The sequence below is a fragment of the Artibeus jamaicensis genome, unplaced genomic scaffold (genome assembly GCF_021234435.1).
Source record: "Artibeus jamaicensis isolate MK-2021 breed Jamaican fruit bat unplaced genomic scaffold, CSHL_Jam_final contig_373, whole genome shotgun sequence".
Classification (NCBI taxonomy): Eukaryota; Metazoa; Chordata; class Mammalia; order Chiroptera; family Phyllostomidae; genus Artibeus; species Artibeus jamaicensis.
Window position 1 is genome coordinate 12160752 of NW_026521807.1, and position 22663 is coordinate 12183414.

General features: G+C 38.1%; 2 protein-coding genes and 1 long non-coding RNA gene across 4 annotated transcripts in view; 2 read left to right on the top strand and 1 right to left on the bottom strand.

The window, feature by feature from the left end:
* Positions 1 to 20131, top strand: part of LOC128627301 (uncharacterized) — a 54687-nt gene extending 34556 nt beyond the window's left edge. The window contains exon 3 of one of the 2 annotated variants that reach the window (XR_008391471.1): positions 20018 to 20131. This is a non-coding gene — a long non-coding RNA (uncharacterized LOC128627301). Of the gene's footprint in view, positions 1 to 8547; positions 8847 to 20017 lie in introns of those variants that run through there. The other variant, XR_008391470.1, reaches the window with a different exon arrangement.
* Positions 9467 to 22628, bottom strand: MBLAC2 (metallo-beta-lactamase domain containing 2). The gene is made up of 2 exons (XM_037159608.2): positions 22175 to 22628; positions 9467 to 12753 (listed from the first exon to the last, which is right to left on the bottom strand). The coding sequence occupies exons 1-2, from the start codon at positions 22626 to 22628 to the stop codon at positions 12368 to 12370; spliced, it is 840 nt and encodes a 279-aa protein (XP_037015503.1). The 3' UTR covers positions 9467 to 12367.
* POLR3G (RNA polymerase III subunit G) overlaps positions 21665 to 22663 on the top strand; it is a 33858-nt gene continuing 32859 nt past the window's right edge. The window contains exon 1 of the mRNA XM_053664489.1: positions 21665 to 21842. The gene's annotated coding sequence lies outside the window, so the exon portion shown is untranslated. The remainder of the gene's footprint in view (positions 21843 to 22663) is intronic.

Sequence of the window (22663 nt, forward strand, 5' to 3'; positions counted from 1 at the left end):
ATACCATCTTTGCATCCCTGGAGTGAATTCCATGTGGTCATGGTGTATGATCTTTTCAATGTATTGCAAGATGCAGTTTGCCAATATTTTGTTGAGGATTTTAGTGTCTATGTTCATCAGCAATATTGGCCTGAAGTATTCTTTTTTTTTGTTGTGTCTTTGTCTGGTTTTGGGATTAGGATGATGCTGGCCTCATAAAAAGAGTTTGGGAGTCTTTTGTCTTCTTAGATTGTTTGGAATAATCTGTGAAGGATAGGGGTTAGCTCTTCCATAAATGCTTTGTGGAATTCTCCTGTGAAACTGTTTGGGCCAGTGCTCTTGTGTGTTGGGAGTTTTTTTATTACTGCTTCAATTTTGTCAGCGGTTATTGGTTTGTTTAGTCTTTCTGCTTTTTCTTCATTGGGTTTTGGAAGATTATATTTTTCTAGAAATTTGTCCGTTTCACCTAGGTTTTCAAATTTCTTGGCTTATAGGTCTCTGTAGCAATTTCTTACAATCCTTTGTATTTCTGTGGTATCGGTTGTAATCTCTCCTGATAGAAATCTTTCTCATTTCTGATTGTGTTTATTTGGGTCCTCTCTGTTTTTTTCTTCATGAGTGTGCTTTAAGGCTTGTTGATTTTGTTCATCTTTTCAAAGAACCAGCTCTTGGATTCATCAGTCCCTAGAATTATGCTTTTAGTGTCTATGTCATTTAATTCTTCTCTCATCATGGTTATTTCCTTCCTTCTACTTGCTCTGGGCTGTCTTTGTTGTTGTTCTTCGAGTTCTTGTAGGTGTCTAGTTTGGCTGTTTATTTTAAATGTTTCTATTTTTTTTTAGGTAGTCCTGTATTGCTATGAACTTGCCTCTCAGAGCTGTGTCCCATAAGTTTTGGGTTGCTGTGAGTTCATTTTCATTTGTTTCCAGAAAGTTTTTGATGTATTCCTTGATCTTATTCTTGACCCATTCGTTGTTTAATAGCATGCTATTCAGTGTCCATGAGTTTGAGTGGTTTTGAGTTTTTTCCTTGAGGTTGGTTTCTAGTTTCAGTCACTTGTGGTCAGAGAAAATGCTTGATATGATTTCAGTTTTCTTTAATTTGTTGAGGCTTGTTTTGTGTCTTATCATGTGGTATATCTTTGAAAATATTCCATGTACATTTGAAAAGAGTGTATTTTGCTTCTTTGGGATGAAACACTCTCTCTATATATATATATATCAGTTAAGTTCATTTGATCTAGGACATTGTTCAATGCCGCAATATCTTTGTTGATATTTTATTTAGAAGATCTACTTGTTTTTGACAGTTGGGTGTTGAAATCCCCTACTATAATTGTGTTGCTGTCAGTATCTTTCTTGAAGTCCTCCAAGATTTTCTTTATGTATTTGGGTGCCCTTATGTTGGGTGCATGTATGTTTACAATGTTTATGTCTTGGTGGATTCTTCCCTTGAGTATTACGAAGTGACCTCTGGGTCTCTTTTTATGGCCCTTTTTTTGAAGTCTGTTTTGTCCGATATGAGTCTTGCTACCCCAGCTTTTTTTCCCCATCCGTTTGCTTAGAAAATTTATTTCCAGACTTTCACTTTCAGTTTGTGTAGGTCTTTTGTTCTTCAGTGGGTCTCATATAGGCAGCATGTGTGTGGATCATGCTTTCATATCCATTCAGCTATTCTATGTCTTTTGATTGGAGCATTTAATCCACTTACATTTAAGGTTATTATTGATAGGTAGTATTCATTGCCATTTTTTGTACCTGTGTTTCTCTCTTACTCTTTTTCTTCCTTTCCTTAAAGCAGTCCCTTTAGCATCTTTCGCAAAGCTGGTTTGGTGGAGATGGAAGCTCCTTATTTGGCCTTCCATTTTAATTGAGAGCCTTGCTGGGTAAAGTAGCCTTGGTTGCAGGCCTCTAGTTTTCATTACTTGGAATATTTCTTGCCATTCCCTTCTGGCTTGGAGAGTTTCCAGTGAGAAGTCAGCTGCTAGCTTTATTAGGGCTCCCTTCTATGTTACTTCCTATTTCTCCCTTGACGCCTTTGAGATTCTCTCTTTGTCTTGGAATTTTGTCATTTTAATTGTGACGTGTCTTGAAGTAGGCCTCTTTGGGTTCCTCTTGATTGGGACTCTCTGTGTTTTCAGCATTTGTGTGACTTTTTCTCTCATCAAATTAGAGAAGTTTTTCATCATTACTTTTTCTATCCCTTGCTCTTATTCTTCTCCTTCTGGTATCCCTTTTATGCAGATATTATTACATTCCATGTTGTCTTGCAGCTCCCTTACCACCTGTTCATTCTTTCAGTCTCTTTTTCTTTTCTTGCTCTATCTGGGTGTTTTTTTCTACCTTGTCCTCCAGGTCACTGATTCGATCCTCTGCTTTATCCAGCCTGCTTATAATTCCTTCTGGTATGTTTTTTTATTGCTGAGATGTTATTGTTCATTTCTTCCTGGTTTTTCTTTATAGTTTCTATTTCCTTTTTCATGCTGATACAGTTCTCAAGCAGTTCCTTGTAGTTTTCTGAGTTCCTTAAGCATCTTTATTTACCATTATTTTGAATTCTATATCTGATAGTTTGGTTGCCTCCATTTCATTTTGCTCTTTTAGTGGGAGTCTTTTATTTCTTTTGATGGCATGTTCTTTTTTGTCTCACCATTTTAGGTGACTCTTTTTGTTTGTTTCTGTGCTTCCTTCTGTTTCTCTTTGCCAGCTGCCTTTGTAGGGTGAACTTCTGTGGTAGAAATTCAATGGGCTTCAATGGTGTGGTCTCTTTGATCTCCTTGTCTGGCAGTCTAATTTGCCCTTTCTTCTGTTTGTATGGGCTCTCTTGTTGGACTTGGGTTTTTACCTTCTAGCAGTTTCTTTGTTGGTGACGTTTCTCCTTCAGCAAGTATACTGATGTTTGCAGCTGCCACCTATTCTTGTATGTGATCAGTAGCAAGGGGGTAGACAAAATGGATTAAGACAGTGGAAGAGTATTTTCTGGGATTAAAAGTTACCAGCAAGTAGAGAAGAGATAGGAGATTCTTTGGATAAGTATAGCGTTAACTGTGATATTTCACCCAACTAGCCACTTTTTATAAAAGGTGATAGAGAGATAAGGCTCTTGTTAGAGGGGAGGATGATTGTGAGCTGGATCCAGAGAGTAGAGCACTTGTGCAGGGTTAATGATTAGATATAGTGAGAGGCAAGGATAGAAAATAGGCATAGTGTGAGAGAGAATAGAGTTAACTACAACAATAATAATGCGCAGGATTAAAATGAAGTGGGCTAAAATCAGGGAGGGTGGCTGTGTACCATGTAGAATTGTATGGAACAACAATTATTTACAGCAGTACTGGAATAACAATAATATGACAAGAAATATATGATTTGGATAACCAGAATAGAAAGTACCTGATCAAGAATTGTGTGTTATTGGAAAATGGGTTAAGTGAAAGAAGGAAAATTAAAATACAATAAAGCAAAAATAAGGGACACCAGTCAAACAATGCAATTAAACAGAAAAATGAAACTAAGAAAACTAAACCTGAGGAAAAGAGATAAAAGACTAATAAAATAAAAGTGGTAAAAATAGTGAAAATAATAATAATAATGCACATTAACAATAAAATGCTAGCTCTATGGAATAGCAAAGTGAGATTTGTCTCAGTTTCAGTTTTGGGGGTTATACTTGTGCTCCTCTTTTCAATCTGTCTCTGGATGCTTTGTAACTCCACATCTTATTGTTTCAGTTGTGGGAAGAAAAAAAGGAAAGAAGAGAGAGGAACAAAAAAGAAAGAAAAAATAGGCCTCCTGCTGACTTTAAACCTGTTCAATGAGCTCTTCTGTTCTTCCTAGGTGCCACAGGAAGAGGGGCTGGGCTTTGCTTTTCCCCCTGTGGTTTTGAGAGGATGGGAACCAGGCCTGGGCCACAATATTCACAATGTCTTGGCCTCCAGTCCAGGTAGTCCTTGAGCTACCAAGCTCATATTGGACACTCAGCCTCTGGGCATACAGTGCAAGAGTAGCCCAGGCACAGGGTTCCACTGGGCCACTCATTCTCTGGGCCGGAGCAGCTCAAAGTACCCTCAGGGCAAGGCAGTCACTGCTCAATAGTTCCTTACAAAGCAGCTGTTCGCCATTCTTAACAAGCACACGGCTTTTCACACAGCCCAGCTTTCCAGCCAGTCTGGAGACTATATGAGTCAGGGTCCAGCGAGGCCCAACTCCTCTCTTCTCCAAGTGTCACCTGGCACCTCAGTTTCTCTGGTGCTGGCGTCCACAGTCCCAGCACATGTATACCTCTTCTGTGTGTCTCCCACTTGGTCTCTATTCCCCTCAGTGACTTCTAGCGTCCAGGTCCCTCCCAGTGTAGAGTTGCCTTCCCTGCTCTGGTAGGGGAAAGAGTTGGTGATCTAACTCTCCTCCTGGTATCCTGCAGCAGGCACCGGGCCAGGGGCACAGCAGCCCTGGTTCCTGTGCCGATCCCAGGGACCTTACCGTCCCAGCACAGTCTCCTCACTGTCTGTTTTTTAATATCCTCTGCAATTTTTGGCCTCCAAACTTCATACAAGCTGGATTCCATTGGCTGTCCACTCTGTTGCTCAGAAGATTGGCTAGGTGATCTAGCTGGGTACAGGGAGAACTGGGCTCTGCTCCCACTTACCTTGCTGCCGTCTTCACTCTCCCAGGACTACTATAGTTTTTAATGTTAATTTTATATCGTATACTTTTTGAAATTCTCTGACTGCTTTAAGTGTTTTTTTCCCATTTATTTACATTTATTATTTTGGTTTTTTTCATAAGATGCTGCATTTGATGTGTATACAGAGTGGGACAAAAGTAGATTTATGGTTGTGAGTACAGAAAAGAGTTTATTCTTATATTATTGTTTATTAATTTTTTATTATTTTCCATATGAACTACTGTAAACCTACTTTTGCGCCACCCTGTATTTAAATTTAAGAATGGAAGATTTTAGAGTCTTGTTTTTTGGGAATCAAATTTCTAAAAAACAAACAAACAAAAAAGACTTTTTGAGTCTCTTGCCTGAGGGTATATATAATCCTAGCTGTCAGCATTCTTTGAGCTAGGTTGGAGGCATCTGAGTGTATGAACTATTTAGTATATGGTCTTTCACTGTATCTAAACCTCTGCTTAATCTGTCTTTGTTAAATATAGGACTTAATCTTAAGATTTGTTTTTTTCTGAGTAAAAATCCTGTTTTGCAATCCCCACATAATAATCCTGTAGTCAGGAGCAGATCTCAGTTTTGTGGGGTCAGAAATTTATGCAATTTAGGGGCTTTAAGAGAAAGAATAAAAAGTATCTTTGTTTGCAAATTAAAATGACCATTCAAACACATATCTTGGGCCCACTCCCAGGGCTTTGGAAGGGGCCCCAACAAGTACTAGTGTTACTGGACAAAACTGGGATTTGGTTGCCTGCCATCAAACACAGGCAAACTCTGGAGGCACAGGTTTGGTGAAAAAGGAAATGAGTTGTTTATTCAAAAGCTATGTAATTTTGGAAGAGTGGCAAGCTTCTACCTGAGAGCCTATCTCCTTTAAAATCCCCAAAGAAAAATGATCCTGCCATCCTTTGCCAGGCCAGACCAGCCCAGCCCTAGGCTGCACTCATTGAGTTCTTTTCCCATTTAAAAATACTGGCCTTTGGGAAATGGCAGGTTACCAGTCACATTTCAGCTTCAGCCATCTTTTGGAATAACACCAGCATCCTATTCACTGTGTACTGCCCTTTACTCCACACACTGCCCATCAGCCGGGTGCCTGTGCCTATCCCTGTGGCCACCATTGGCTTGCCAGTGTATATGTGTGTCCAGCCGAGCAGGACCATGTAGTGAGTGCATCACCAGTCGCCTACACTGCCAGTGCTTTCCATGCTGGGACCGGTATGGGAACTCTGCTAGACCACATGGTCTCCAGGGCCCCCAAAGGGGCAAACAGAGGGAACCAGAAGCATAAGTCTCTGTGAGCCCTCCAGTTAGGAGTCAGGGCCCAAAATTCTAAGCATGACAGAAGGGTGCAGCTTCTCAGTCAATCCAGCCTAGCATCTGCCACATTCATCAATCTGTGCTGTATAGAGACAGCCCTCCTCCCACCACCGTGTTACCCTCCTAAGTACTTGTGTATTGTGAACTTTTCAGCACATGCATACTCTGTGCAAACTTCCTGTTGCTGTGTTGCACCACACTGCTTGGGTTGCCAAGGCAACATATGCTGACACTGGGCTCCTTTGTTTACCTTACTGGGGGGCCCGTATGGAAATCTGTCACAAAGTTTCAGCCCACCACCTCTGGCACTTCTCCACCCCTGCTCAGGGGTCACTCACCTTTGCCCAGCAATCTGGCAAGATCAACCCTGTACCATGAGGCCCTGAAAGCTAAAGATTACTTAATTTCATGGTAAATCTAAATTAGCCCCCAATCTTCTCTAATTCTGTCCTACACATTGCTTAGTAGGATAGAATTAGGGAGAGATTTGGGAGTCTAAATCACAAACATAATTTGACTCAAAAAGACTTTGACCCCAACTTCTGTAGGTACCTGGTATTATCAGTTGCTAACCTTTTTAAGGGGGAGTTTGTGGTGATAAGCTTGCTTCTTAGCTTACTTCATTCCTGTTTTCAGCATTTTGGGGTTTGCCAAATTATTACAAAACAGAGGTACAAGGGGGGGCAAATTTGGCTCAGCCAGGGATACTAAAAACTGTTACAGAACAACAGGAGCCCCTCCCAAGGACAGTATACTAATACTGTCCTGACCACCTACTGGGCTCGTCTGTCCGCCACCAGAGGAAAGACATCTCTCAATGCCAGAGATTTGTGAAAAGGAAAGGAAAGCTTTATTTAAAGCTATACAGACTTAAAGTAGTGACCCAGTGTCCCCATTAATATATCAAAGTCCTTTAGGACACCCACAGACGCCCACAGCACTCACTTCTCCCCCTGCCCTAATTTGGGGTACTGTAACTCAGGAAAAGAAGCACACGTCCATTTTTTAGGCTGCTGGCACTGTCAGCTGTGTAGCCATTCAGGCAGGATCTCCAATTACTCCAAAGCCATGTGGCACCTTCTCATGGTCTATTGGCAAGAGTTCTTTGTACCCATTTTCCAGGCAAAGTGTCTCCTGCTTCCCAGGCTACATGGCCAAAGGGAGCACCCCAAAGCCACATGGTCCTCTTCTACCAAAGCTGCAGGGGTCTGCACTCTGCCCAAAACCACATGGCGCTTCTCTCCATCAGAGCTGTGGAGAGGGTAGGGTTGCCACTCTGGCAAAGCTGAGTGGTGGTTCTCTGCTAAAGTCACATGGTGATTCTCTCCACTCCCAGCTGCGGGGGTCCCCACTCTGTCCAAAATCGCGTGGCCCTCCCTCTCTACACTGCCACAGCCATGTGGTTCCCTCTCCTTCTCACATGGCTGCAGGGGTCCCCACTCTGGCAAAGACGTGTGGTTCTCTCTCAATGACTGCCTTGTCTGGGTTTAAATACCCACACCAATCTTCCTCTGTACCCCCATTTTCAACTCCTCCCACAATCAGTTACACCTGCCAGCATTCCTGTATTATTTCAGGTTTACTGGGCTGCCATCCTGAGTCTGGATAGGTATGGCCCCATGGCATGGAGCCAATCATCTCCAGGCTCTCATGCAGGCACCGTAACTCAGGAAGCTGCCCCCAGTCTTGGGTGGAAGTCACTTCCATCCCCCTGGCTCAGAGCATGACCACAGCTATTTAACATATCTATGGAACCAGTGAAAGGTTATAGATATGTTAAATGACCATTCCAGAGGTTAGCTGTGAAACTGTTGCTGTGCAAAACAGCTCAGCTCCCAATGGCCCTGCTCCATTTGTCCCTTCCCCCAACTTACCCCTCCTCCCCCCCACAGGTGTAAGGGGTGAAGATATCTTATATGTCTTTATAATATTTTCTGGGCACCTTGAGTTCTGGATCCCATTCCAAATCCCTTCTTTGGGGGGCCTCCCTCCTGGCTGCACCCTGTTACAAAATCAGTTTTCAGTGTTCAAAATGTTGATGCTGTTGTCTCCTTTACCAATCTTGTTATTCTTTTGAGTTTATGCCATTAAAAATGTGCTTTTCTGTGTTAATAAGTTTCAGAAAGGAGCAGAAGTTTAGGTGTGTGCTTAACCTCCATTCTTAACCCAAGATCAGAATGTGCCAAAATCACATTCCAAGATTGTCTTCTTCCCGCCCGCAAATGGTTGGGACACTTGACCCTGTTAGCAGCACAGCCAAAAAATATCCACTTACCCTTGCCAACATTCCATATTCTCAGAATTTCCCAATCTGGTTAAACTATCTCATTATTCAAATTTGCATTTCCCTAACTACTACTGAGGTTCAGTATAATTGTATATTTTTTGGTCCTTTGTGTTTCCTCTTCTATGAATAAACTCTTCATATAACTCACCCATTTTTCTAATAAGTAGCAAAGGGGACTAGAACACACTAACCAAAATACCCCATTTTGGCATACTGATTGAGCTGAAAGCAATTGAGAAAAAGCAAATATAAGAAGGGCTGTCTTACCTTCCTCTTTCTACCTGACACAGGACACAGAGACTTTGCTGTGAGAAGGACGCCCTCCATGGAACAGGAAGCGGAGAACATCCTTATCACTGAAGACAGGAGTCGAAGCAAGATTAATGTGCATAAATAAACTTTATTAAAATAAGCCTCATGTTTAATTAGTTATCCTCATATATTTCCTAATCAGTTTCCCACAATTTATCAACCCTACCCCAAAGCCCTTTTTTCTGACATGTCAGTCTTCACAATTTATCATTCTTTGTTAAAATGGTGTGAAAGCTTTCAAGTTTATCTGCTTCTTTGGGGTTTTATTTCTTATATAGGAAGGCCTCCATGTATATATAAAAATATTAATTTCAAAAGAAGTCTGTAGCCTTGACTGGTGTGGCTCAGTTGGTTGGGAATTGTTCCACAAAGCAAAAGGTCACTGATTCAATTCTGTCAGGACACATCCCTAGGTTGTAGGTTGGTCCTGGGGGGCACATACTAGAGACAAGTGATCAGTGCTTCTCTCTCACATTGATGTTTCTTTCCCTCTCTCCCTATTTCCCCCTCTCTCTAATACATAAATACATACATACATACACACACACACACACACATATATATATATACATACATAAAAGCGTATGTTTTGTTCTTGTTAATATCTCATGTAAGTTTGTCAGGTTCAGCCACAGAACCTAAGAGGGTAGAGAAAATATCCTTTCTCTCTTACAGCAGTTTATCTTTTATTGAATAGTTCATATTTATCCACTGATTTGAAGTTCATATTTATTAACTAAGTACTGAAGACTTATTTGGGTGGGTATTTTTTAGTTTCTGGATTCTCTATGTTTTCCCATGGATTTTACATCTGACTTATTAGAAGCTTTTCAAAACTGCTCTTCATATAGTAAATATCCTTGCAAAAAATCAAATGAGAATTTGTTAGCATCATAAAAAATACCAATTAGAGATTGAAATAAAATGTCCACTTTAATATTTGTCACACAAATGTGTACTTACATTTATCTGAAAATTATGAGAACAACTTGTGCATGTCAAATCCATATTACTATCCATATGAGAACTACACATAATCATTTATTTACCTGTATCAGGCTGACATACAAGGTTTGTGTTTAAGACCTCTCAGTTAAAAGGAAACACTAAATAATAAATTTCCAAGGTTCAGTTATTAACAATAAAAACAATAAAAATTATTTCTCGATGTCTTACATTTTTACAATTTTGAATTATACTTACATGCTATCATTTCCAAAAAACAAATTACAACAAGGGTCACTGTCAGGGTGATATATATTTTTATAGCTTTTTAAAAATGTGCTATTATTATGCTTTAACATCATTTTATTTATTTTTGGCACATGTGGCATGTTGGAAATCAAAAATACATTTTGCCAATTTTATGTTATTGTGCAGGTATAAGAGAAAGAGCACAATTTAGGAGGCAGACAGACCTGTGTTCAATTACCAGCTTTGTCCCAAGTTGTGTTGTGTAAGGCTGGCTGGTCAATAACTTTTTGGCGTTGGGGCCAGGATTCAATTAAATAATGCTCCTTTAAAAATTCATCGCATGGGCACCAATGAGTGCTAGACACTTTCTCCAATTTATTCATATTGAAGCAACAGTAAAATATCACAGCCTCATGTTTTGATACAATCTAAAAACAAAAAAAATTTTTAAATGTTTTGAAAAATTGCACTTTTAAGAAATAAAGACTTCATCAGGTTTAAATAATTCTCAGTAAAAGTTAGTGCCTACTATACCCTGATTTTAAAAAAAGGTATGATAAAATGGTCAATGGTTAAGGACTTTTGGTTTTCTTTTGTGCTAATATAAAAATAATGGCTATATTTAAGGCTCATTGATTGTTCATAGTTGCCCTGAACCAAATTTATATTCTTGATGTTGCACTATCAACTGAAACAGACCTACTACCTTGAATGACTATCAGAGAAATGCACATGATATTCTACATTTGAACAATCATGGCCTCCTTAACTGATTTCAAGTAAAGGTTCATTTGGTAACATGTGGTGGTACAGCCTGTTATTAAGGATGATTCTTACATATACAGTCACAAACTCATCTTTCTTATGCTAAATACTTGGCGTTTGGAAGATGTGACATTCCTGAAAATTAAACTGTTAAAGAGACTAGCCTCCTCTAGACAGCAATGCTTCCATCTTTATCTTGTATCTTTTTATTTCTACCCTGACCACCTAAGAAATCATCCTTCCAAATCTGACTCAAAAACCCATCCTACAGGAACCTTTCCCTAACCAAGTTTCACACCCACCCATTTATGTCCCTGACACTCATGTGTAATTTGTATCAACTTCAACCTGCATATAATATTATTCATATTTTCTTTGTCTTCTACTTCCAGTTAGGATATAGTCTCTTTGATTTTTTAAGTTTCCACAGTGTTTAGACAATGCTGTGTATATATGTATGTGACTGTGTGTATGCATGTGGGTGTGTGCACATGTGTGTTGTGTGAATAAAAGATTAAAGAACCTGGGATAGGTGTAGGGTAGAAAAAGCTTCATAATTTTTCAGAAATCAATTGTCAAACCTTCCTAAAACTAAAAATCTGATTTTCAAAACTTTCAGTTTGGCCTTGACATGTCAATAATAAAAAGGCAGTGAAAAAACTTTTTAAAAACCTTCATGAAATAGTCCAAAGGTTTCTTAAACAAACTATTAAGAGCACCAAACTGAAATATTTTACTAAATAGTGGTAAAATATTTACCATAATTTTACAAATGCAGACTTCATTTCATTCAAGACAAGGAATACTGAACAGGAATAGGTGTTGTGAATCAGGATTAAAAAGGCAATTCACTGTAAGTCAATAGCTAATGCAGTTAATTTGATAAGCCTTTTGTGGTCCGTAAGTATGTTAAGTAAAAGAGTGATGTAGATCAGGATGTTGTAGATCTCTAGTTGTACTGTAAAATACGACACATACTGAAGCTGCTGTTGTACAAGTAAAATTCTGCTTATAATAGCTGTTAATATGAAAATAGGATATAATAAAAATTATTCTCAATGTGTATATTTTTCAGGTTTACCTGACAGTGTCCTTTTGAGAAATCTGACAATTTGTTGTTAGATTACAGACATTTGAATTTCACTTTTATGATTGAAAATAATACACATACATAATAACAACAATATATAACAGCTTTTTACTGAAGCACTCTGCAATTTACATTTAAAGCTTTGCAATAAAACAAAATTCATTGTACTTTTGTAAGTAAAATTACACAACATATAACATAGGTAGTAATTACATTAAGAATAAATAAAATGAAGCACAAAAATTCTGTATCATAACAATGGATTGTTTTAGCTGTCATTCTAAATCTTAGCTTGTCTGTCTGTATGAAGTTCTAATGTATTTTAAAGCCCAAAACCTTTACCTTTAAATAATATAATAAAATATCAAATTCGGAGTATAAACATAATACTCTTTATGCCTTTTTTCTCCTAGGTTATTTAGGAAATAAGACAAATGGGAGGCAAGGACAGTTCTCCTGCTACAAAATGTCCCCTTGCTTCCCCGCATACTTTTATGTCACTTCCACAGCAACTATTACAAGATGACAGCTTTGGCAAAATTATAATCTTACTGAAGAGGTTTATTATTTGGAAGAAAAAAATTGAACTAAGAATATTTTTGGCTCATTAACTCTCAACCTTTTTTTGCTAATATACAACAGTAGTATAATAGCACTTTTTGAAATGTTCACCATTAATCATTTTAACTGGAACAAAATGAATTGGATTAAGTTATAGAATTAATCTAAATAGGTTATAAGTATAGGTACTAGGGTGAGGTCCTAGAATTTGTTACCCGTAGGGCTATACTAGCAAGAGATCGCATGGCAAAAGTAGAAACTTTGTGACATATCCCAGCTTTTGCAATATAGTTAGAAGCCAATCGAAAAAGCCTTTCAGCGCCAAAGGTATTAAAGTGCCCAGGAAGCACCTTCTCTACCAGACCTCTGTCCACTAGTTCTATTAGACGTTCACAGGTTCCAACATAGTCATTTATCCTGCTGTATGGGAGCCAATCAATCAGTGATCCATCATATACAACGTCTCCACTGAAGAGAATCTTTCGGTCTTTGTCATGTAAGCAAATACTGCCCCTGGAGTGACCGGGCATGTGCATAACAGTGAGCTGTCTGTCACCAAGGTTGATTACATCCCCTACAAATGGAAACAAAGTTTACAGATAAACATGTTGCGTATGACTTCAATTACTTAAATAGAACATTAAATGGTTTCAAAGAGGTCAGGAAGGATGACACTTATTTTAGTTTTGTTTTTAAAGTACTGCATTCCTTTTATTTATTTTTTGTGAACAATATATTTCTTAATGATTTAAAAATAATTTGCTTGTACTTTATTTCTATTACTTGCTAGACCAGTGTTTGCCAAAGTGAGTAATGTGGAACTGTATTTCTGCAGATTGTTACGATACATAAAAGAGAAGATTTGGTGGTCAAATAATTTTGGAAACTCTTCAAAGAAAATGATGCAGCTTTTTTTCTCCAAGGTTTCTTAGAGCTTTTAATATACTAATATACATTGAGGTCTGAAAAAAGCCCTCAGTTGTCATTGTAACAAGAATGGTTACAATTCTTGTTACAATGTACCACTGTCAATGTAACAACAATGGTTTGCATCACATCTATGTAATGTGGCAGTCAAGGAGAATAAATTGGAATGTGCATGCATGAACAGTGACAACTTTGCTGTACTAGTCAGTGGGGGGTGGTAGACACCTTTGAGTGAGCTTGTGCACTGTATGGCCATTGTATTCAAAATGACTGAGTAGAGCAACAAACCTGTATCAAATTTTGCATTAAGCTTGAACATTTCCCTGCAGAAACTATTCAGATGATTCATAAGGCTGCAGTTATGGGCAATTGGTGATTGGCAGCTTCATCACAACACACCTGATTATGCATCACGTCTTGTGCAGAGTTTTTTGGTGACACAGCAAGTCGCCCAGGTGACTGAGCCCCCTTACAGCCCAGATTTGGAACCCTGCAACTTCTGGCATTTCCCAAAACTAAAATCACCTTTGAAAGGGAAGAGATTTCAGACCATTGATGAGATTCAGGAAAATATGATGAAGCAGCTGATAGTGATTCCAACAAAGGATTTTGCAATGTTTTGAACAGTGGATGAAGTGCTTGGGCGAACTGTGTGAGGTTCCAAGGTGCCTACTTTGAAGGGTACTAAGGCAACAATGTCCTATGTACCACGTTTCTTATATCTTCTTCAATAAATGTGTCACCTTGTCATAGGCCATGGCTAGATACTTTCTGGACAGACCTAGTACATGAGGGAGATGTGGTTGTACACTTTTTCAAACTTATTTGAACACAAAACTTTTATTTTTCAGAACTTCCATGGTACCAGTATCATGGTGACACAATTCATGAATGCTGCTCTAGTGAACAGCATTATATTTTTGTCCCTTGTTTTGTCACCCTGTGGGAACCAAGGCTTGAAGAATTGGTACAAATGATAATGTTCTGAAGGCTGCTATTGCTGTGGGTAATAAACTGCCCTCAGTGTTTAACCCAGGAAACCCATGTCTTCCGTCAGAATCCATTAAACTGTGGCAGACTAAGTAACTTGCAAGTAGGGTAAAATTTCATACTTTTTTTAGTTATTTTACAGGGGAGGAAACTGAGCAATATAAGTGCAAAACTGCTGTTTTTCTGGGTTTAAGTAAAAGTACTAGCCTATGTAAACCATAAGTTAGAAGTTTCATACTGTTATCTCTGGTGCAAATACACAGAAAAAAATCAAAGAAATACAGATACAAAGTTAATAAGGAATTATAGTGTAACAGGATTTGTTAAACATAAAGAAGGAAAAGAGGAATAATCAAAAATGAGACATAGTGAACAACAAAATGGCATATCTAAATACAACTATATCAATAGTTACATTAAATATCAATGGGATTAAGTAATTGAAGGCAGAGATTGTCAAGACTAGATATTAAAAAGCAAGATATATGTCAGTCTATAGAGAAGGAACTATAAGATCAAAGACAAAACCAGGTTGGAAAAGTTATATAAATATTAATTGTAAGGAACTAGAATGGCTATATTAATATCAGATAAAATAAGGGCTTTTATAAGAGAAAAAAAGGTACATTATATGAAGATATATATTAGGTCAATACAGGAAAAAATAAAAATTATAAATTTATATATACCAAAAACAGAGACCAAAAGATATTTTATCTGAACAATGAAAACAGTAACACTATCAAGAGAAATTAAAGAAGACCTAAACAAAAGGAGAGATAATCTATGTCCACTAATTTAAACACTTAAAATTGTTAAGATGGTAGTTAAATTCAATTTTTTCTATAGATCCAATGTCTAACAGAACTTTCTGAGATTATCAAAATGTTCTATAGCAACATGGCTTCAATATGGTATCCACTAGCTACATATAGCTAGTGGCACTTGAAATAAGGCTAGTATAACTAAGGAACTAAAATTTTATTTCTAATCAATCTTAATTTAAATGTGTATTTAGGTAGTCACATGTCACTAGTGGCTTCTGTAATTGTCATGTAGATCTATAAATTCAACAGCATTTCAATCAAAACCTTGACATGCTTTTGTAGAAATTTAAAATCTGACCCTAGAATTTACATAGAAATGCAAATGACCTAGAACAGCCAAAGCAATTTTGAAAAAGTGGTATCAAGTTGAAAAATTTCTACTACCCAATTTTTAAAATTATAATAAAGTTACAATGATCAAGAGTGTGGTGCTGGCTATATGATACACACAATTAATGGAAGAGAATGAAGTCCAAAGAAAAGAACCATACATGGTCAATGGATTTTTGACAAAGGTGTCAACCAAAAGAACTCAGTGGGTATGAGGACAGCCTTTTCAACAGATTGGAACGGGGCAAATGTGGATCCACAGGCAAACAGAGAAGCAAAACAAAAGCTCTCAACCCTTACTTTACAATATTACAGATAATTCAAAATGGATCATAAACCTAAATGTGAGAGCTTCTAGGAAAAAAAATCTTTGTGATCCTGGGCTAGACACAGAGCACCTGTGTAAGACACACACACAAAAACAAAACATAAGGATAAATGACTAATTGGTCTTCATCCAAGTTAGAGAGTTAAAAGAATGAAAATATAAGTCACACACTAAGAGAAAATATAAATTGCATATTTGATAAATTACACAATATAATTTCATTATATAAAAGAACTTACACTTGTAATAATAAAAAACCCCAAACTTGATTTTTTAAAAGGAGAAAAGATTTTAATAGATCCTTTTAACAAAGAAGATATTTGACTAATATGTTCCTGAAAACATGCTCAACATCATTAGTCATTAGGGAAAGGCAAATTAAACCATAATGAAATACTACTACACACTCACTAGAATGGCTAAAATAAAAATGACTAACAAAATCAAGTGTTGACAAAGATGTGGAGAAACTGGAACCCTTATACAATGCAGTCTGGAACATAAATGGTATAACTACTAAGGAAAAACAGTTCTATACCTGTCTTAATATTAACTTATACTTACTGTAAGACCCAGGAATTCTATTCCTAGGTATCTACCAAGGAAAATGAAAACATGTATCCACACAAAGTCTTATATGCATATGTTCTTGACAGTATTATTCATAACAGTCCCAGACTAGAAAGTTTCAAATTTCCATCAATGGTAAATAGATATGTCCACAAATGGATTATTCCTAGACAATGGAAAAGAATGAAATTTTTAAAAATTTTTTGATTTAGAAGAAAACATCAATTGGTTGTTCCACTCATGTACGCATTTATTAATTGATTCTTATATGTGCCCTGACTGGGGACAGAACCCACAGCCATGGCATATTGGGATAATGCTGTAATCAACTGATCTACTCAGCCAAGGCAAGGAATGAATTAACAGATACAACAACATGGATGAATCTCAAAAACATCGTGCCGAATAAAAGAAGATGGACACAAAAGGCTGTAATTGCCTTTGCAGAAAATTTTCAGAAAAACAAACTGTAGTGACACAAAACAGATCAGTGGAGCCAGGAATGAGAGCAGGGATTGTCCTGTCATGTCTCGAATGCCAGTAATTACATTGAGATGGGATCAGATACTCTCAGATTTCCCAGTATTCCAGTTGTAAGGGGCCAGATGCCTTTCCAGGATAATTGTTCCCAATTTAAGATGCTTCTGCGGAATCACAAACTACTGCCATTTACTGTATGATTGGCAGATACGGTAAAGAAATTACAGCTAAGTTGACCTAAAATAGAGTTCTTAAAGACCATTTGTTTATAAATGTATAGAAAGGAGGGGAGTGAGGAACATTTGATCCTAAAAAAGTGCTCTGGAGAATTACCAATGTAGAGTCTTACTGAGCTTCAGTTATGTCCAGGTGATATTCATAGTATTTAGCAACAGAAAAGATGTAAGTGTCCATCTATCAAAACACATACCAACTGTATTAGATCTGCCATTATCCTGTGCCTTTATTACCCTGTTCCATATGCTTATAATGCTCACATAATTTCAACCAAAGTTTTCTTACACAAACCAGAACTTCCCATGAAATATATCCATACACACGCATACACTATCCTTCCAAGCCCTTACCCCAACCCTCTTGTTACCAGATTTCAGCCATTCTAGAGTTTTCTTGGCTTCTCAAATACCCTTTCTTATCTTCGAATCTCCAGCCCTTTACTTTTATTTCATTTTAACCAAAGAAGTCTATGTAAACGTGTGTACATATTTCAAATAAAATATTCCAGGTCTTAAATGTAAGAAAGTTTGACCCCTTCTGTACGTATCCATTCCTGCTCCCAAGACACTACATTTCACAGTTGTTTTCCTAGTAGTTGCCTCTACTAAATGTAGTTATCTTTAAATGTTTATACTCCATGTGTTGACTTACCAATTAGACCAACTGTACTTTCATTCATTTATTACTATTTCTTGGTTTTTAAATTTCTTATACTATCTGTTGACTTCTACTAAGAAATAAAAGGATTTTCAGCTCTCTTTACTACCACTACCACACATGTATACATTTCTCATCTTCTCATCTTCCAAAAGAGTAATGATTCAACTGTTCCAATCTGGAGCCCTTTATGCCTGGGTTACTATAATTGACAGACTATAATATTTGTCGTCATTCTGATTTTTCCTTTCAACTTTCTCTTGCTTTAGATCTCCTGCATTCCTTGTCTTCCACTTGGTTTACTTCCTTGTTTTAAAGGGAATAAATAGGACAAAGGTGTATCTGAGTACATTCTTGAATAACAGCAGGTAGAAAGTAACTTTTTGTGATTTAGTGGAATGGATGTAGAAATCTTTCTTTATTCAAGTAAGGTATAGGAATTCTTTTCTAGCTCCAAAACCATTTTGATCCCTATAGATAACCTTTTTTAAGTTTCTGGAAGCTTGATTCCTAGCATTCTGAAGTTTTACAATAATGTGCTTTGGGTTAAATGTGCTTATACCCATTTTTCTGGGAACTCTGTGGGTTCATTCAATCCAGAAATGTACATCCCTTAGCTGTGGGATATTTTCTTGAATTATCTCTACTGTGTTTTCTTCCACTTTATTCTATCTGAGCTCCTATTGTCCCAATGTTGGATTTGCTAAACTGGTCCTTTACAGTTTCTAGTTTTCATTTTGCCTATCTACTCTTTTTGTAAGTTTTCAACATTATCTTCTACTAAGTTTTTCAGAGGTTTAAAAATTCCAAGAGCCATTGTGCTCTGTGTGTATTGTTTTATCTGTCACTTATTTTGAAAGCATCTTCTTGTCTCTTGGATATCTTGAATGCAAATACCTTCTGTAGTCCCCTGATGATATTGCTAGTTTTATTCCTCAGAAGCTGCTTTATGCTGTTTTCCTATTTGATTGTGTTAGAAGATTTTCCCAGATTTTTCATTATGCTTGGGCCTATTTAACCAAGCATAACCTGTTTAAGAGTAGAGGGTGAAAAGGCTGCTTGATCGATTCCCAGTCAGGGCACATGTCTGGGTAGCAGGCCAGTTCCCAGCAGGGGATGCATGAAAGGCAACCATACATTTGATGTTTCTCTTCCTCTCTCCTTCCCTTCCCCTCTAAAGATAAATAAAATCTTAAAAAAAAAAGGCTGTTTGAAACACATACATGGAGCCTAGTGACCTACAGGCTTTACTGTAGAGACATCAGCATCTTAGTCTTTCCTCTATGTCTGGGCAGACATTTCAGATAAGATTGTTTCAATTTCCTACAGGGCTGGGGGTGGCAGTAAAAGCCTGGCTCTCATTGTCTGGGAACTAGCAGAAAATACACACATAATTACTCCTCCTATTTCCCAATGAGCCTCTGTGCTCAAAGGACTTGGCATCCCTCAATCAAGAAACCCCTGCTTTCCTCTCTTCAGAGAACAAACTAACTGGATGGGCTTTCTCTTAGGAAGAAGGGTTCTAGACTTTTAACAGCTTCTTAAATGGCTTTCAACCAATTCTACTTATTTTAGGAATATTCTTTCCTTTGCCCCCACTAAGATACCAGCTATTCCTAATTCCTTTCAAGGCTCCTACAGTGCAAACTGGATAAGCTCTTGATTTCCCAATGCTGGAATATGATAAAACTGCTAACTCAATCATCATGTTTAATAATAGCCAGCATCCGAAACAGTTCAAGTCAATGTGGATTTGTATGTGAGAAAACCAGTCTCTTTACAGTAGTCTTAGTGGAGTTTTGGGAGTCAAATTAGATGTGTTTATTCCACCTGCTACCTTTCTGGAATCTTTTTCTTTTATACTCCCCAAATGATTCAAGTTCACCTGAAACAACTGGTCTAATACAACTGTGGGTTTAGAGTTATGAGTACAAAAAAGTTTATTCTTATATTATTACTTGTTGTATTATTTTCCACACTAACAACTGTAAACCTACTTTTGGCCCACCCTGTACTTTGGTGAATCTGGGCAAATTGTTTAAATATGTACAACAGGAACCAAAATGCCTGCATTTCCTATCACTTGAATATTGTGAAAAATAGGCAAAATGTGTGTCCATTCAAGAATGTGCTGTATCAACCTACTATGTATTGCTATCTTATAGGAAGATACTATTTCATGAGTAGTAGGGTGAGTTGTTTTTCCATCAAAGATGATGCACTGTGTGATGATCTCTCCTTGTCCTTCTTGTCCCTCCCTCATTTACAAGTGAGCCTTTGGATTAGTAATACAGTGCACAGATTTACCGTATGTTTCTCCATGACAGGTAATCATCCATTCATTTAAATAAAATGTAATAAAATGATAACTTCAGGCTCCTTATGTTCTAACCAAAGCAATGAAGACTTTATGCTGTTTGGGTATGTACTATTGATATATGTGTATAACTGTGAATGAATTTTTAGTATGAATATTTTATATCTCCTTCCAGGCATCCGGATTATGATAACAGCAAGTTATCAGACCACACCTTTCAGAAGAGACAGGAAATTAATATTCCCAAGAAGACAGGAAATTAGATAATACCAGAGAGGGTGAGACATTCAGCTCCTAATTTAAAAAAATTTTTTTGATTTAATACAGTATTATCACCTTCACAGAGTTTGGTAAATATTAAGCTTTCCTTTCGCACCTTCAAAGGCTTAAAGCACCACACGAGTAGCTGCAGGCCACGTGCAGCTCCAAAATGCTTTCATTATAATTTTAAGGCCATAATCTACTAACAACTGGTATTTAGGAACCCTGGATTCTAGTCCCAGCTCTGGATTCTTCTCCAAAGTGGCTGTGTAACCTCAGGCATGATATGGAGGTCTGCTTGGACTGTTCATCTATGAAGTAGTTACTCCTCTCACCATTATTTCCTATTGCTGGCAGAAAGCAAAAGTAAATAGAAGTTATTTATTCACTGAGACAATTTAAGTATATTTTAAATACTAATGTCAACATTCTTTGGTCTGGTCAGCAGAAAAAATTTAGCCTGAATACCCATCAACTGCATGGAAATCTTACCTGTACAACTATCCACTTTATTAAACTATATAGTAACTAAAAGTACATTTAATGTAAATTTATGTACATTACTATACATTACTGTATGACCATTACTGTACATTAAATATACAGTAATGTAAAAGAACATTAAATTTACTTTTCTTTCACCTCAGGTTATTAGGTAATATGACTCCCATCCAAACCTTTTTTTAAAAAAAATCTTTAGATTTAAATTTTTAATGAAAAGACTTTTGGGGTGGAATGTGAGGTATGGAATCATGCTTTTTTTATTATATCGCAACGTGCACTTTTATTATATCAGGATTTCATCTGTAAGATAAAATGATTTTTGTAAAATATTTCATTATTTGTCATATTGATCAGTCATAAAGTGAGCCTTATTGTGCTGCAGCAACTGGATTTTTCTACCTCATCGAAGAATATTTTAATAAATTGTAGTGGTCGTTAAAATGGTTTCAAGGCTAGAATGGAAAGAAGGGGATTTCACATTCTACTTAGAATTACCATAATATATTCATTGGGCAGTATTTATGTATAATCTGCATGCTTTTATCCGTTCTGCCTTGGTTCAAACCCTAATTTTGCCACTGTCTTGCTCTGTGCATTCTAGGCATGTCATTTAATTGGCGTGGGGGAGGGGCGGGGGGGTCAGCTGCCTCATTTCAAATGTGTTGTGAGAATAAAATGAAGTCAATAAAAGTATTCTAAAAAGAATAAAAAAATTACTATACAAATATCGCTGCTGTGTCTAATTAGCTCAATTATTTAAATGCCTGCATGGGGTTGGGAGGACTGGGTCCCTGCTCTTATTTTATTCCATCAGTTTCTCTCTAAACCCCATCCCTTTCACAGAGCCAAAGAAGCCCAAGGATACCTATACATTAGTCCATGTACTTCACTATTACCAGAAATAACCTCCTTATTTATTTTCTCAGGCCCTGCTTTCAACCAGGCTGGACATCTATCATAGTGGAAATTTCAAGACATGTTCTACTTTTAGTGTACCCTATCAAGATTTTTCTCTTGTGAGGCAACATGAAGAACAGAAATATGTCTGGAAGATAAGAATGCGAGAGCCACTGTTCTCTAATGGCTTTCTTAGCCTACAGGTGGGAATTGCTCATAGCCGATGGTCACCACATATGAAGTCAGCAGTTATCGAAAGCACAGAGCCCGATATGCACTCTGCGAGGCGTCATTCTTTAAGTCATCTCGCTGCTAAAGCGCCTGGAAATGTCAGACAGGTAGGTGTTCAGGAAAAGAATGAGAAATTTCTAGTCACAAGTCCCTGTACCTTACACAGGAAACTGACTAGGGGGTGGGGCCGGCTTTCATTCGAGTACTCAGCATCGCTACACGGTGCCAGAGCCCGTGTCTTGTAGAGATGGATGTGACAGCGTTGGCTCTGGTCGAGTGGGCTTTTTTACTCAAGGAAGGGAGAAACAAAAGTGGCGTTTCTGCGATGTGACAAAACAAGCCCCTTACAGTCAGCACATCTGCAATATGCATCCCTCAGGCAGTTTCTTCCCAATACCCTCCCTCAAAGAGAAAGCGTGCGCCCATGAGGGCCCATTACCATCCTGCAGGATGAGGGTGGGCTGCACCGCTTGCACTCGGAACTGCCTGGCCCTCCAGCCAGGGCTGGGAGCCCGCACCACCTCACTGTCGGACAGCCAGGTCACAGTCTCAAAGTTGTCCCCGCGAGCCAGTGCCTCGGCCTCGGCATGGTGCACCGCCACTCTATCAAACTGGTAAAGGCCGCCGGAGTGGTCGAAGTGCACGTGGGTGGCCACGGCCAGCAGCGGCCGGCACCCCGCATCCTCTTTGGCCCTGCTGTCCTGCAAGAGGCCAGAGGAGTACAGGTACTCTGGAAGGCTGCGCAATCCCAGGCCTGTGTCGATTACCACGTCCTGCTCTGAGCCGCGCACTAGCCAGATATTTGCGCGGTTGCCAGACTCGTAGAAGCGTTCCTGAATCCAGAAGATGCCGTCGCCCAGGGACTTGTGGGCGTACCACTCTAGCGCGGACATGCTGGGCAGAGGTGCGGGCGGGCGAAGTGGTTGTG

What these genes read in the sequence shown, in the direction of transcription:
- MBLAC2 (XM_037159608.2), bottom strand. Translation starts at nt 22,628, where the DNA reads ATGTCCGCGCTAGAGTGGTACGCCCACAAGTCCCTGGGCGACGGCATC. An exon ending in CACCCTCATCCTGCAGGATG is followed by an intron (nt 12,754 to 22,174) that starts GTAATGGGCCCT and finishes TTCCATTTGTAG; the next exon opens with GGGATGTAATCAACCTTGGT.